Source organism: Manduca sexta, chromosome 28 (assembly GCF_014839805.1).
Source record: "Manduca sexta isolate Smith_Timp_Sample1 chromosome 28, JHU_Msex_v1.0, whole genome shotgun sequence".
Classification (NCBI taxonomy): domain Eukaryota; kingdom Metazoa; phylum Arthropoda; class Insecta; order Lepidoptera; family Sphingidae; genus Manduca; species Manduca sexta.
This window is the reverse complement of record NC_051142.1, coordinates 6,446,896-6,459,722: the sequence shown is the minus strand read 5'-3', so window position 1 is coordinate 6,459,722 and position 12,827 is coordinate 6,446,896. Positions and strand designations below refer to the sequence as shown.

Sequence of the window (12,827 nt, the reverse complement as noted above, 5' to 3'; positions counted from 1 at the left end):
GCCATGACCCTAACCACCCCTAACAACACCGAACCATTCGGGACCTTAACGGCCGCGTTATAAAGTCCTACATTCGACACACCATCAGCTGATATTCAAAATGTTCATATGAGCAATATCTGTCGGTCATGTTTTCTCACGCGTTTCCACAATTTTGTCAATAGATTAATTGATGAAAATAAAAATACCTTCTAAACACTTGAATGTTAAAATAGATATTGTTGGAAGAAAATGATGCGAAATGTTTTTTCACGTTCGTAAAAAGGCAGATAGGAGTAGATGTCGATTTAAGTGATTGTATAAGCGGTAATGTAAGCTGAGTGGGTGCGGGTGCCGTGTCGTAGTGTATGAGTGACTAGCCGCGGCGGCGGCGGCGGCGGCGGCAGGGCGGGCGGCACTCGGCGCCGCGCACTATCGGCGTGCGGGCGCGCCGTACTCGTCGCCCGCGCTCACACACGCACGTGACAAACTTTCCCGATTTCCTCAACGGAAAATGTAAATCTGTTGCCGGCATCGATCGTTCCGTCGGCAGACGCGCGCTCCTTTAAACAAGCGCCGATCACAGCTGGCGCCATGGATCTGGACCGCGCTAACAAAGGATCGGAAGGGACCGATCTCCTCTGATCCCTCGGATTGCAATAGCATTCGATTAGTGTTATTATGTGTATCCTAGGCGATGTAGTGGACCATACTCGTTGTGCCTTCTGTCGATTGATATCGGGGTGAGCGGGATTACAAATTGTCTCAGCGGACGGAAGTTAATTCGCTGTAAATTTTTATAAGCTACGAAAAATAATTTGCCGAACTCTAACGTAAGGATCAGTGTTGCCTTGCTATGTGTCTTTGCTTGTCGCGTTAGATGTATTAAGCTTACGGTGCTTTATAGAATAGACTTAAAATTAGAAGAAATACTTTTGCAAGTATCGCCTTCATTGAAGATGGAAAGAGCCAAATCGGTGAGACGTTTTTCTTATGTAATATAAGTTTGACGGTTGGACAAACATTCGTAATGAACCCTAATAAATTGTCCAGGAGGCAATAACCTTGCAAACATCTGGCTGTTGGCGAAGTCAACGTATCGTTTCTTCGAGACATGTGGTCACCATTCCTGGCTCAATATCACATATTTATCACTCTTGTAGCTCGAAGACACAATACAAAAGACTTTAATCGTCCTTATTTTAAAATATTTGTCTCACGTTAATAATAACAAACAGTTTGTGAGTGGAAGCCGTTCATTGGTAAAAGGAATTTGCTGGGTTTTAGTTTTGGTGCTGGACCTTTTTTTTGATTGTGTTCGTAATGTTATCGAGTCCGGAAAGCTATTTAATATTTGACTAAACATTTTTCCGTAAACATTGAATGCAAAGTATTATATACACTGAAAGAGTATAGGTACAGAGGTCGACTCCTTGTTTATGTTTTCTAAGAGTTTATTACATTTAATTTCAGTTTTGAATTATATTAGAGATTTAATAACAGTAAAATGCCTTACTGCCGGTGGCGTTATAAAGCCAGGTTTAATCATGCTGTGTTGGAGACTACGAAGGCTAATCTAGTTATTCGCTGTCTCGCGCTTTATTAAAAAGAAACTCGTGGAATATTTAGTGTCATAACTTATTCAATTAAAGACTTTTATTGCATTTACAATCGAATTCGGGTAATATTAATAAAACTGTACTTATTGCGAAACTTCATGTATGGTTCATCACAGTGACATACGTTTCAAAACATTATGTTTTGTTTTGTTCGTGTACTTCATTGTTTATATTTTGTTCATGAAATATACCTTGAAATATACAATATGTTAGTTTGAAAGTATTACTTTAAATAATGTATTTTCCATTAGTAACCAGTTATCAAAGAAGGTAATATAATTTCCATGTTCCAGTTAAATAGATTTTTATTGCTTATTTCAGTAGTTTCAACTAGAATATCAAAATATAAAACGCAGTACTTTTTACGCAATAAAATTAAACCACTATTGAAAATAAAACCACGCGCTACGAAACGTAGTTTACGTAGGCCACGTCGTTTAAAAAGTTCACTCCACTACATTTAACTTTGTCCCCTCACAAATGAAAATCAATCGACCAAAGCGCAACGTGTGTCTACAATGTAAATGTTTGACGGGGATCGTGTCTCTCGAACTCGGTCGGTTGTTACTGTGCAATATTTTGGTACTAAAATGTATAACTACCACCGGGTACTAAGAAAGGCGCACAATCAATGAGTCATCGAGGGTTGGGATTAATTAAACACTTCCACGCGTTTTATTATCAAAATCGCATTATTTGTGTTGTAATAAAATTAATAGTACAACACGAATTAAAAAACTCAGTTTTTATTGAGTCATCTGAATACGGTTAATATTTAGAACTGTACCAATCCAAGAATCCGCATATTACCAACGTGGTACACCCTCTCTAGTGTTTTTTCTATGAGTGGAAGAGAACATTAAAAATAAATGTCTCTAATTCCCAATAGAATAAGAAAATAAATTTGTATGTTTTTAGTGTAAATAATATGGTAGACAGTAAACAATTCATGAATTTTTAATGATGAAGAATATTTCACATTTGCCGATAAGTGCGTAAATGAAAAAAGAACGCGATCCATATCATTTGATTTAATATTACATTGTTGGCAGAACAGCCGAGGATAGGCATTTGAATAAAATTGTTAGGCCGGCTGGAAAGAAAATAAATTTGTATGTCTTTAGTGTAAATAATATGGTAGACAGTAAACAATTCATGAATTTTGAATGATTAAGAACATTTCACATTTGCTGATAAGTCCAATGTAAATAAAAAAAGAACGCGATCCATAACATTTGATTTAATATTACATTGTTGGCAGAACAGCCGAGGATAGGCATTTGAATAAAATTGTTAGGCCGGCTGGATGAAAAACTAGTGCCAACTCCCAACGGGGAAACTTTTAAATTCCATGTTCGGATATTGCACGGAGAGCGGCCGTTCTGTTTGTTCCGCTCGCTTCGGTTGAAATTTTAATGCGAAAAGTCCTTTCCCGCTGACTCATTGTATTTTTTGATATTTTATGTCATAAGCAAATTCTGTCCTACCGCTGGTATGATGGTTTTACAGATTTTTTTTTATTACTCGACTTGTACAACATTTTGTTCTGTTAACATTATGAATATACGTTCAATCTTGTCGGCTTCTTTCACTTTATGTACTACATAGAAGTTGGTATCTTGGCTTACCATTACGAGAAGATTGTCGGTCAACCCAGTCTTTAAGAAATAATATAGAAATAAGCAAATTGTGTGGCCGCCAAAATATTATGTTCTTCGCTAATTTATTTATTATTTTTTCCATATTTTGTTGTTAAAAATCATATGTACGATTCAGACAGTAATTTAACAACAAAAATTTTAAAGGTTTAATTCCGAGTCCGAGATACATCGTATTCTTGTACATGTAGAACAAAACGGAAGCGACACATCATGGCGGAAATGTTATCTTGACGAGGGTACAATTCGAAACTATAAAGGCTGTGAAAAGTTCCATACAACCGTTTATCATACGCACAATGTATTCGTTGTTACTGTAAAATGTAGTGTGCGCCTAGAAATACATTAAAATGCTTTACATAGACAGAATACTAAACATTTTATACTGCTCATAGTACTATGCTTCAAAACACTTATTCAATACTATGAATTTGCTCTCATACACCTCACTTTGTACACAATATTTCACATCACGCAATATTAGTTCACGTCGTTGTTACGCTTACTAGAGATTTTAATTTAAATTTCCTCACATTTAAACATCGAGAATAATATCTGGCATTGCATTCAGCGTTTTCATAAAAATAATGACGAGCTAGGAAATAGGGAATAATGGGGAGGCTGCTCAGTTCATAGATAATGAGGTACGTGGCAGGAGACGGTTCCTTTCACGAGATCCGTCATCATTAGCGCGAGGCTTCGGGGGCTCAGTTTTCATTAAGACGCCAATGTTTCAAATGACAACAGCAAAGACATAGGGTGTTTGCGGTGTCGGGGATGTAGATTTGCAACTTACGCTCGCGGTTATTGTACTCTTCTAAGGTCCTGCACCTCGCAAACAGATCCTTTGACACCAAGTTTAAATAAGACAGTTCCTTACAGATAGGAATCAGGGATGCTGTTAGTAGACTTCATCTAAGTATGAGATGTACTGTGGTTATTACATCTATACTTATAATAAATATGTAATAAAACTCTTTAAATACTTACATTAGATATGTCCTCTTTATGATGATTGTAAGTTAAGTTGTAAAGAAAAAAGCCACAGCAAAAGTTATTGCGTTTTTCTTTTTAATTGCTAACCCACTGCGCAATAAACTTGATGAACTGTTACATTCACTAGAGTAAGGTGATGTTCAAAATGTTTTCGCAACAACTTCCCGCATTAGAACTTTTATTATATTGTGCCATAATTTGGCAAGTGGCCATTAGCGAAGGTAAACAAGAGGTTACCAATGGCTTGATGCCAAAATACATAGAACTTCAGGTTAGACCTTATCATTTTTTCAAATTTAGGTAGAAGTGATATTTAGAACTAAATCTATAAGTTTTTATTTGTTGATATAATGACGCTCTAAATCGCAATAATAACTTTAATAATTACATTATTAGGACACAATCAAGTATAATTAGAACAAACCTAGTGCTTGCCTTAAACACACGAATAGGTCACAATTAGCAGTCCGGGACTACTTATTGAGTGTTTCTTCTAGTATGAAAAACAGATCGTAACTGTTTTTCAAAACAGTCCGTTCTACAATACCGTCAAATTTTCCTTGAGGCTTCTGAAAACTTGTGAAAATATCGGAGACCATGTAAGTTTTTTTTGATCATCAGAGTTGCTTGTCTCAATGGCACGTACGATATTTTATTAAAAGCAAAACAGATTACCGCATCTTGCCTTACAAAGTAGGGCACTGCAGTATTCGCACCCGCAAACGGTCGACTGCATCTAATCTGTTACGGTTTACTTAACCTGCCTTCAAGAAGTTTAAGTTTTTCGGTTCCTTTCATTTGCTTCCTTGACGAGAGCGGTCAGTCTGTTATTACAGCCTTTGTTAGAGTTGCTAGAAGTCTACATTTGTCTTAGAAGATGACGCTATGCTTTTTTTGTGAGTTATAATGCATAAATAAAAAGTATCATGGAACATAATAAAAAAAAATCGTATGCAATTTGTTTATGTGTAATGAAACATTTTAACATTAATACTCAGGGCAGAATGATAACCTCTTTAGCTAAAAATAAAACAATTCTATTTTATATGAGAGGTTCATTGATTATGAATGAGTGCAATATGGAGTGATTAATGAACATTCTGAATACTCTCATTCTTATTCAAGCATCTTGATATGATTAAACGTTGCCTCTGTATTATTATTATCTTAAACGGTAATTCATATGATTATCTAAATTTATTTACGATAGAAATACCTTTGCCTTGTTTAGTTTAAAACCCTCTGTTTTAATGGAGAAAAATACAGTCGAAGAGTTTATTTATTTTTGTTTCTAAGATGGCACAAGTAAGATCTACAGGTTTTTTTTTAAGATTTACCCTTTAATTACATTGACTTTTATAAAATAATAGTTTCAATGACTTCCCAATATTTATTTTATGTCAGTATCAAGGTTGCGTGGAATTTCAATGACAAAGTTACGATATATTCTTTTTTGGACTAAATTCATATTTACATCGTAACAGAGATTATGAAAGTCGAAAATAGTTCTTGGTTGCTTGGTTACGGATTTGAAGTATAAACAATTCAGGTGTCGGATTAACAAACTAGGCGGTACGATCTGGCCTCAGAGATCTGGCGGTATTAATTAGACAACATAATTATTATATTTTGACATTTCTAAATTTAGAAAACATATTTTCAAAGTTAGATCCAAAGAGTACATAAGTAGATTATATAATATTTTTTTTGCTCCGAGCAAAATTTCCTTTGCCTCCTTTATTCTCACGTTTACCCATATTTAAAGAAAGAAACATAAACGTGTAAGAATTATGCTTCTCAAGGGTTGCGGTAAACAGCGCTCGTCACAATAAAAGCTTTATTTGTTTTTAGTTTTCCCTGGATGTGAATAACAACGAAACCAATATAAAAGATTCTTAATGTTTAATAGAGAGGACGAAACTAGTAAAATGTTACCACTAATATAATATTAATAATTGTTCGCTTGTGGTTGGTAATTTAGAAATACAAATATCTATGGTGTTAATACTTATTGCAAGCAAGCTTAATAATACGCTAATGTTTCTTATGAAGATCTAGGTTTAGGTAGTCAAGACTTAGGTAGTTTTCAAATGTGTTTTTGACGTAGAGTAGGTAGGTTAAGTATGCATGATAATGTTAGGTTTTTTATCAAAATGCATTTTATAAGGAAAATAGTTATAAGTGATCGCCATTGCCTTCAAAACATTATCAAATTCGTGTTTTTGTAGGATCTTTGGAAATCACAATGATGTTACAAAAACCGTTAGCTAAGCTGTACCTCAAATTGGTATTCCACTAAAATTAAATAAATATGTTGTCGACTTATATTAAAAGTTTTTAGTCTTTGTGGTAAAGGGTACTTACTGCTTACCACATGACACCACCAGACACATAATTTATATCAAAACCTCAACATTCATTAACTTGTACCATTGTACATTTCATGAAACATACGTAACGCCTTTGTTTAAGTTTGTGTATATATTCATGCATCAGGTTTTAACACTCTCAGAACTAGGTCACAGAGACATGTTGCGCATAGGCGAGAGAACTCGAGCACCCTTTTTATCATCCGCCATCAATTGAATGCCTTTGTTCAGCCAAGTCGCGCTTGAGCACCCTGTGTTCAATCTGCTTTGATCTTGGATATAAACCAATCTGCGGTCTACAAAACGACGTGCATGTGTGAATGTAAGGATACCATACGGTATGATAAAGGGTAGGAGAAATGTGATGTAATACGTACGTATTTTATCATTAGGAATAGCTTTGAGACAAAAATGTTTTTAGATTACTGAAATTGTCTTTTGTTATATACGAGTAAATAACCTTTTGTTTTTGTTTTATAAAAATGTATCTATTGGTATGATTTTGCATTATTTTTTATTTAATAAAAATAAATTTGAATTTAATGCTACACATATCAAACAAAAAGTATTAAATTAGTAATAAAGCATAAAAAATAATAGGCACATTTTAAAAATAATGCATAGTGTTCCATTTTAGAATTTCAACTACTAGAGTTAGAAACATAACGTTGAACACAATTCGTGGAAATACTTAATGAATAATGAATTAGAAAGTCTATCTAATTAGTCAGCCAACAAGGGTCGCGGAGTAAAATAAACGTCCCGAACACTTGATTAAAAATAGCGCGATTAGTAACTGCCTGTTTGAGCTCAAGCGGCTGGGTCGATAAAACAGGATTGATTTTGTATTTGTTTCATACTATCTTGACTAGGTTACACTACTTAAAATAAGCCCTCTTTAGTGATAGAGAACAGTAGTGTTAAAAAGAGTTGCTTTCCATTGTAATTTAGGAATCATTTAGGAGTCATTAGTTTTAAGCTTTCTAAATAAAGTTTAGTTGAATTAGAAACTGAAAATAATTTATTGTTAAAATCAAATTTGTTTTTCTTAGACATATTAGACATGAGTTTCACTAATTGTCAATTTTATAAATGCTTTATAGAACACAACAGATGGTAGAAACCTTACGCTGTCGTCATAGGACGTAATTTTTATACGCATATGTTATTCCATCTACCTTACATCCTATAAGTTGTTACATCCTCATTAGTTTATAATAAAAAATAAAACACATTGTTTTAAACACTGGCCAGTAACTATATGATTTTGTTTTATTTGATATGTTGACTTACTACGATTTAATAATTTAAATATTTGTAGCACACATCGTATGTTTCAGTTTATTACGCACTGTATAAATAATTCTCGCAATAAGCAAGTAAATGGCAAGGCTTTTACATTCGTGAGTCACGGTTAGGGGAGGAAGCGCGCGTCCCTTCGAATACCAAGATTAAATAATTTTATGTTTGTAGCTATACATGTACGATATTGATGACAATGTAAGTAGGGAATGTGATTTTAGATTTAAAATTAAGACGATGGGTAGTAAATTTTCTGCACGTTTATTATTCACTCATTTTTTGTACATAAAAAGTGTATAGTAAATATTTAATGAAAGAACCGTTAAATATAATTTTTCATAGCTATCCCTCCCCGCGTCTACATTTCACTTCAGCCCGTGAAAACAAAAGTGACATTTCTTCGTACTCCAAGTCTGTTCTATTAATTATCGTGTACATAGTTTTTGCAACATAATTGTGTTTGAAGCTATTTATATATGTTTTGTGAATTCTTTCATTTCCAGACGAAGTGGTGGTCGCAATAGAGGCATGGAGGGTGGTAGTGGTGTAGTCTACAGAGTAGTGGGTCGCACACGCAGCAAAGCCGACTCCGGACAGCAGACCGAGCGCCAGCCTCAGCCTTCCCGGCAGGACACCACGTGGAAGAAGTACACTGACTCGCCCGGGGTGGGGACACCGCCATTGGTATTCATTTATTTGTAGCGTAGAAATCTTTAAATACCTAAACGAAATTATGACAAGTAGTAAGCTTAGGTATATAATAAAATATTCTTTTTTTGAGTCATTTTAAACGATTCGGTTTAGGCGAATAGCTATTTCAATCTTCAAAAAATATATTATTATGGAAGCCGTACATATTTATGATGCCATAGATTATTAATAATTTTAAAAATCGAATTCTAAATTTGAACTTATATTTTATTTTTAGAATCAGCCAGCACCCGCGCCTCCTAGTCCATCTCACTCGCGCAAGGGTGAGAGACGAACTGGCCATCATTCACCGCAGCACCACAAACGAGAAAAACTCACTGCAGCTCAGCAGCTTGGGATCGCACCTCATCCTCAGGTACAAAAATAATTAAAATAAAATTCATAATTTTTGCTTCTTAAAATACTTTATTTTTATTTATTATTAGAGGAATTTCGCAATTATTGTTTTTTTCTGCCTGATGTTATCTTGACTTAAGGACAGGATCTGATTTGCTACATAGAAGCTTCACTCAGATGGCGAACAATTAGGAAATAGCAATGACGTTTTACAAATAGACGCGTCATAGACTAACAAAATTGCACTAAAAAAAACAGCGCACTATTTACTATAGTTACATACTTGTACAGCCCTAGCAGGTCGCATTGATACGGCCCGAGCGTCGACCGCCGTTACCATCTAGTTTATTGGTCTCTGGTCGCCATGACAGTGGAATAAAATGCATTTATTAGGGAAAAATAAGTTAAATATTGTATACTTATTACTAACGTACGAAATGAAACTTTATTTTCATTCACAGTTGGAGTATAATTTGTACATCGTCTAAAAACACACACACAATAAAATGCCTATATTTATATTTTTTTATAAATAAAGGCATTTTATTTATAAAAATACAAAAAAATAGTAAGCCGACTAGCCGCGACAGTCGTTGGAGGTTGACTAAGTGAATGTCGGGCAATTACCTTGCTTTTGTCTTGCCAGTATTGAGCTCGGCCAACGTATCTATGTAATTAAAACATCTTAAGGAAATAGTGTGTAACAACTCATAGTTAACCTAAAACCTATTTTGTTTTATTATTAACAGTATGCCGCTCCAGCTCAAGCAGCTAACCCTGCTGGTCAGCATTCCTCTAGAAACCCAGGCCCACAGGTAGGTGGTTCGCTATCAGACTATAGAAGATATATATATTTTTGTAACATTTATTTGTTTGACAATTAACTCAACACTAAAATAGTAGTATAGTACTTTTAACAAAAACTGTACTTATTTACTAAAAGAACAATTATAATCAAATTAGTTAACAAATAAGCAAAAGAGCAAGAACATAAAAATGCAGCAAAATGCAACGATTGTGAACGTCCGTCCGATCCTAAGTAAAATGCAAGAAAAAGTGTATCGCCAACGCAGTGGTCCGCTGGCCAGCCGGTTCAGTTTCTCGCCCTTTTTCTTTTTTTTTGCACGACTGACCACGTCACCTTGTTCATTATATTTTATAATAATTCTCGATATCATTTTAGCTCCAGTCTCCGAGTGGAGGGTCGCGTCCCTCCAGCGTCTCTAGCGGTGGTAATGGCAGTGCCTGCTCGTCGAAGGCTAAAGTTCCTCAAAATTTTGGATATGTGAAAAGACAAAACGGTGTACAGCAGCCGGCACCTCAGGCCAACGGTCCACCGCCGCAACATGGAGGCCACAGTACGTTAAAAAGATACTACATTTTACTTAACTTACGACAATATATAATTATACAACACTATAATTTAATTACTTACTGTGATTCTATAATATATTTTAAAAATACGTAGTAGTACGTAGTAGTATATTTTTAAAGGACCATATTTTAAAAGTACATAGTGAATGCCTATATATTTGTTTAAGTCTATAACACATATGGCACTACAATGGACAACACAGTTAATATAAATAAAAAACGAACAAAAAAGTAATATTATTTTAAAAAAATATTTTTATATTTTTTCCTTTAAAAAATAAAGACGCACAGTTCATTAGTTAAACAGTCTAATATTTACAATATTTATGAAAACATAATTATTTATTACAGCTGGAAGAACCGCCCAGGTGTCTGCAGTGCCAAGAACTAAAGTCAAAGTTTCGGGAGGAACCCAGACATGCACACAGGATTTACAGATTCACAGTAAGTTATAATTTAAATACCATGGATTATTTATGTGTGTACATTACCATTATCTTTACCAGATCGGGTTTTAATAAGTTTTTCTTCTTCCGAAATTATTATTAAACGATTTTGAAATTTACAAAATGGTGAAATGCGTCACCAGTTTGAATTTCTAAATATTTTTTTATTACATACCTAGGGCTATCTCTAAATGAGTACGTATATAAAAAATAGCATAACAACATAACATAGGTATAACAAATACTATTTATACACCTACCTAAATACAAAAAACCCTACACATTGTATACCTACCTATTTTCCAAATGAACTGAAGTTTACGTCGTATACCAACTCAAACTTCTATATCTTGCAGAAAATGGTATCGGACCTAAATCGTATTCTCTGGGCGGCACCGCGGCTGCCCAACTGTCAGCGTCAGTGCGAGAGAGACTGCTCGGGTCACAATCACTACCAAAACCTGGAACACACGAGTTCGCAGCGTTATTCCATCACCACAGGTCAGTAATGAATGAGGTTAATTAAAATTTAAAAAAGCATGTGACTTATAGTCCTGGTGGTGTTGCTACTGTTTTTGGGCGGTCGTGTCACTTACCATCAAGCGAGCGTCTTGTCGTTTCATTGTATAAAATAAAATGTTTTACATACATACATAACATCACGCATTTTATCCCCGAAGGGGTATGCAGAGGCGCAACTAGGGCACCCACTTTTCGCCAAGTATGTTCCGTCCCATGATGTGATAGGGGGCGAGCCTATCGCCATATCGGGCACAAATTCCAGACTCCGGGCTGATACTGAGCAGAAAAACCCAAATATCACTTTGCCCGACCCGGGATTCGAACCCAGGACCTCAGAACGCTATTGTACCGGACATGCAATACAACTACGCCACCGAGGCAGTCCTATGTAAAATGTTTTAACCTTAATATAAACATGAAAACAATAGTTTTGAAAAAAAAATGCCTTCAATCCTAAATAACAATTTAATTTTTATTATTCTTAAAATCAAAACATAATTACTAAGTTTTCAATATAAAAGCTACTCAACATATGTATAACCAAACTACACGTACACTCGTAACTATAAAAACAAATACTGAAATGAATGTAGTCAATTGTTGAGCAGACATACGCACTTAAATAATTTAGCTAACATAAAGTGGGTAATTAATCCCCTTAGTGTCGGAAAGAGAGAATACATCTTTCCTTCACCACTGACTGCGGTGCGATGGTCTTTAACACACGGGGATGGATTACGATTGTATTAAAAATGGACTTAGTTTTGTATTGCTTATTTTTATGTTACTTTCTTGAGTCAGAGTAATTAGAGTAAATTAAATTTTTCCAATTATTTTATGGAGATGTACTAGTGGTCGAAATTGGACGACCGAATTCAATATATTCGTAATTCGCGTTATACATACATTTTATTTTATTATTATTATTCTTATTCAATATAAACTTTAGTTATGCTAAACCTCAGACTCCTCTGTGCGCACAATGTGCTTAAAACGGAGCACAAAGTATTTTCTTCACGTATTAATATTTAGATCACGGTCGTTGTTTTATTTCCTTAATTATGATAAAATTAATATTACAAGTTCATTTAACAAACCGTTAAAATTATATTAATTTAAAAAATGAAGATTAGATATGTAGAGAACAAATATTGATTAATAGAAATATTGCTTTATTAGATGCGCCTGAGTACATGCCTGTATAGAATGTTTGCTATTAATTTGCCGACATTCAGTTTGAACAAGTACAATTTTGATGTGTGGTTAGCTGAAGTGTCGTTATATTTATTTAAAATTAAAAACATAACCCTCTTTTGACAGTCGGGTAATAAGTAGTCTACACTAAATCTTGTGTTTGTGTGTGATAAGTTAAACTTGAATTTATGGAGCGTGATAAGTAAGCTTCTCTTATCAATGTTTGGGTTGTGTTGCATGAGATCGTGGGAAAATATGAGTTAGTGTTAAACTGTTCGTTATAGAAGCAGGTGTGACTATTTTGTTAGACGTGGAATATTT

The 12,827-nt window shown here is 34.6% G+C and overlaps 1 protein-coding gene across 9 annotated transcripts in view; it reads left to right on the top strand.

Annotated features, from left to right (window-relative positions):
• The window catches only part of LOC115441861 (protein sickie), a 181,183-nt gene that overhangs the window by 120,378 nt on the left and 47,978 nt on the right, over window positions 1–12,827 (top strand). For 8 of the 9 annotated variants that reach the window (XM_037444929.1, XM_037444927.1, XM_037444926.1 and 5 more), the window contains 6 exons: window positions 8,427–8,607; window positions 8,852–8,989; window positions 9,720–9,785; window positions 10,154–10,328; window positions 10,696–10,788; window positions 11,147–11,291. In XM_037444929.1, the coding sequence (XP_037300826.1) occupies window positions 8,427–8,607; window positions 8,852–8,989; window positions 9,720–9,785; window positions 10,154–10,328; window positions 10,696–10,788; window positions 11,147–11,291 (798 nt within the window). The remainder of the gene's footprint in view (window positions 1–8,426; window positions 8,608–8,851; window positions 8,990–9,719; window positions 9,786–10,153; window positions 10,329–10,695; window positions 10,789–11,146; window positions 11,292–12,827) is intronic. The other variant, XM_037444928.1, reaches the window with a different exon arrangement.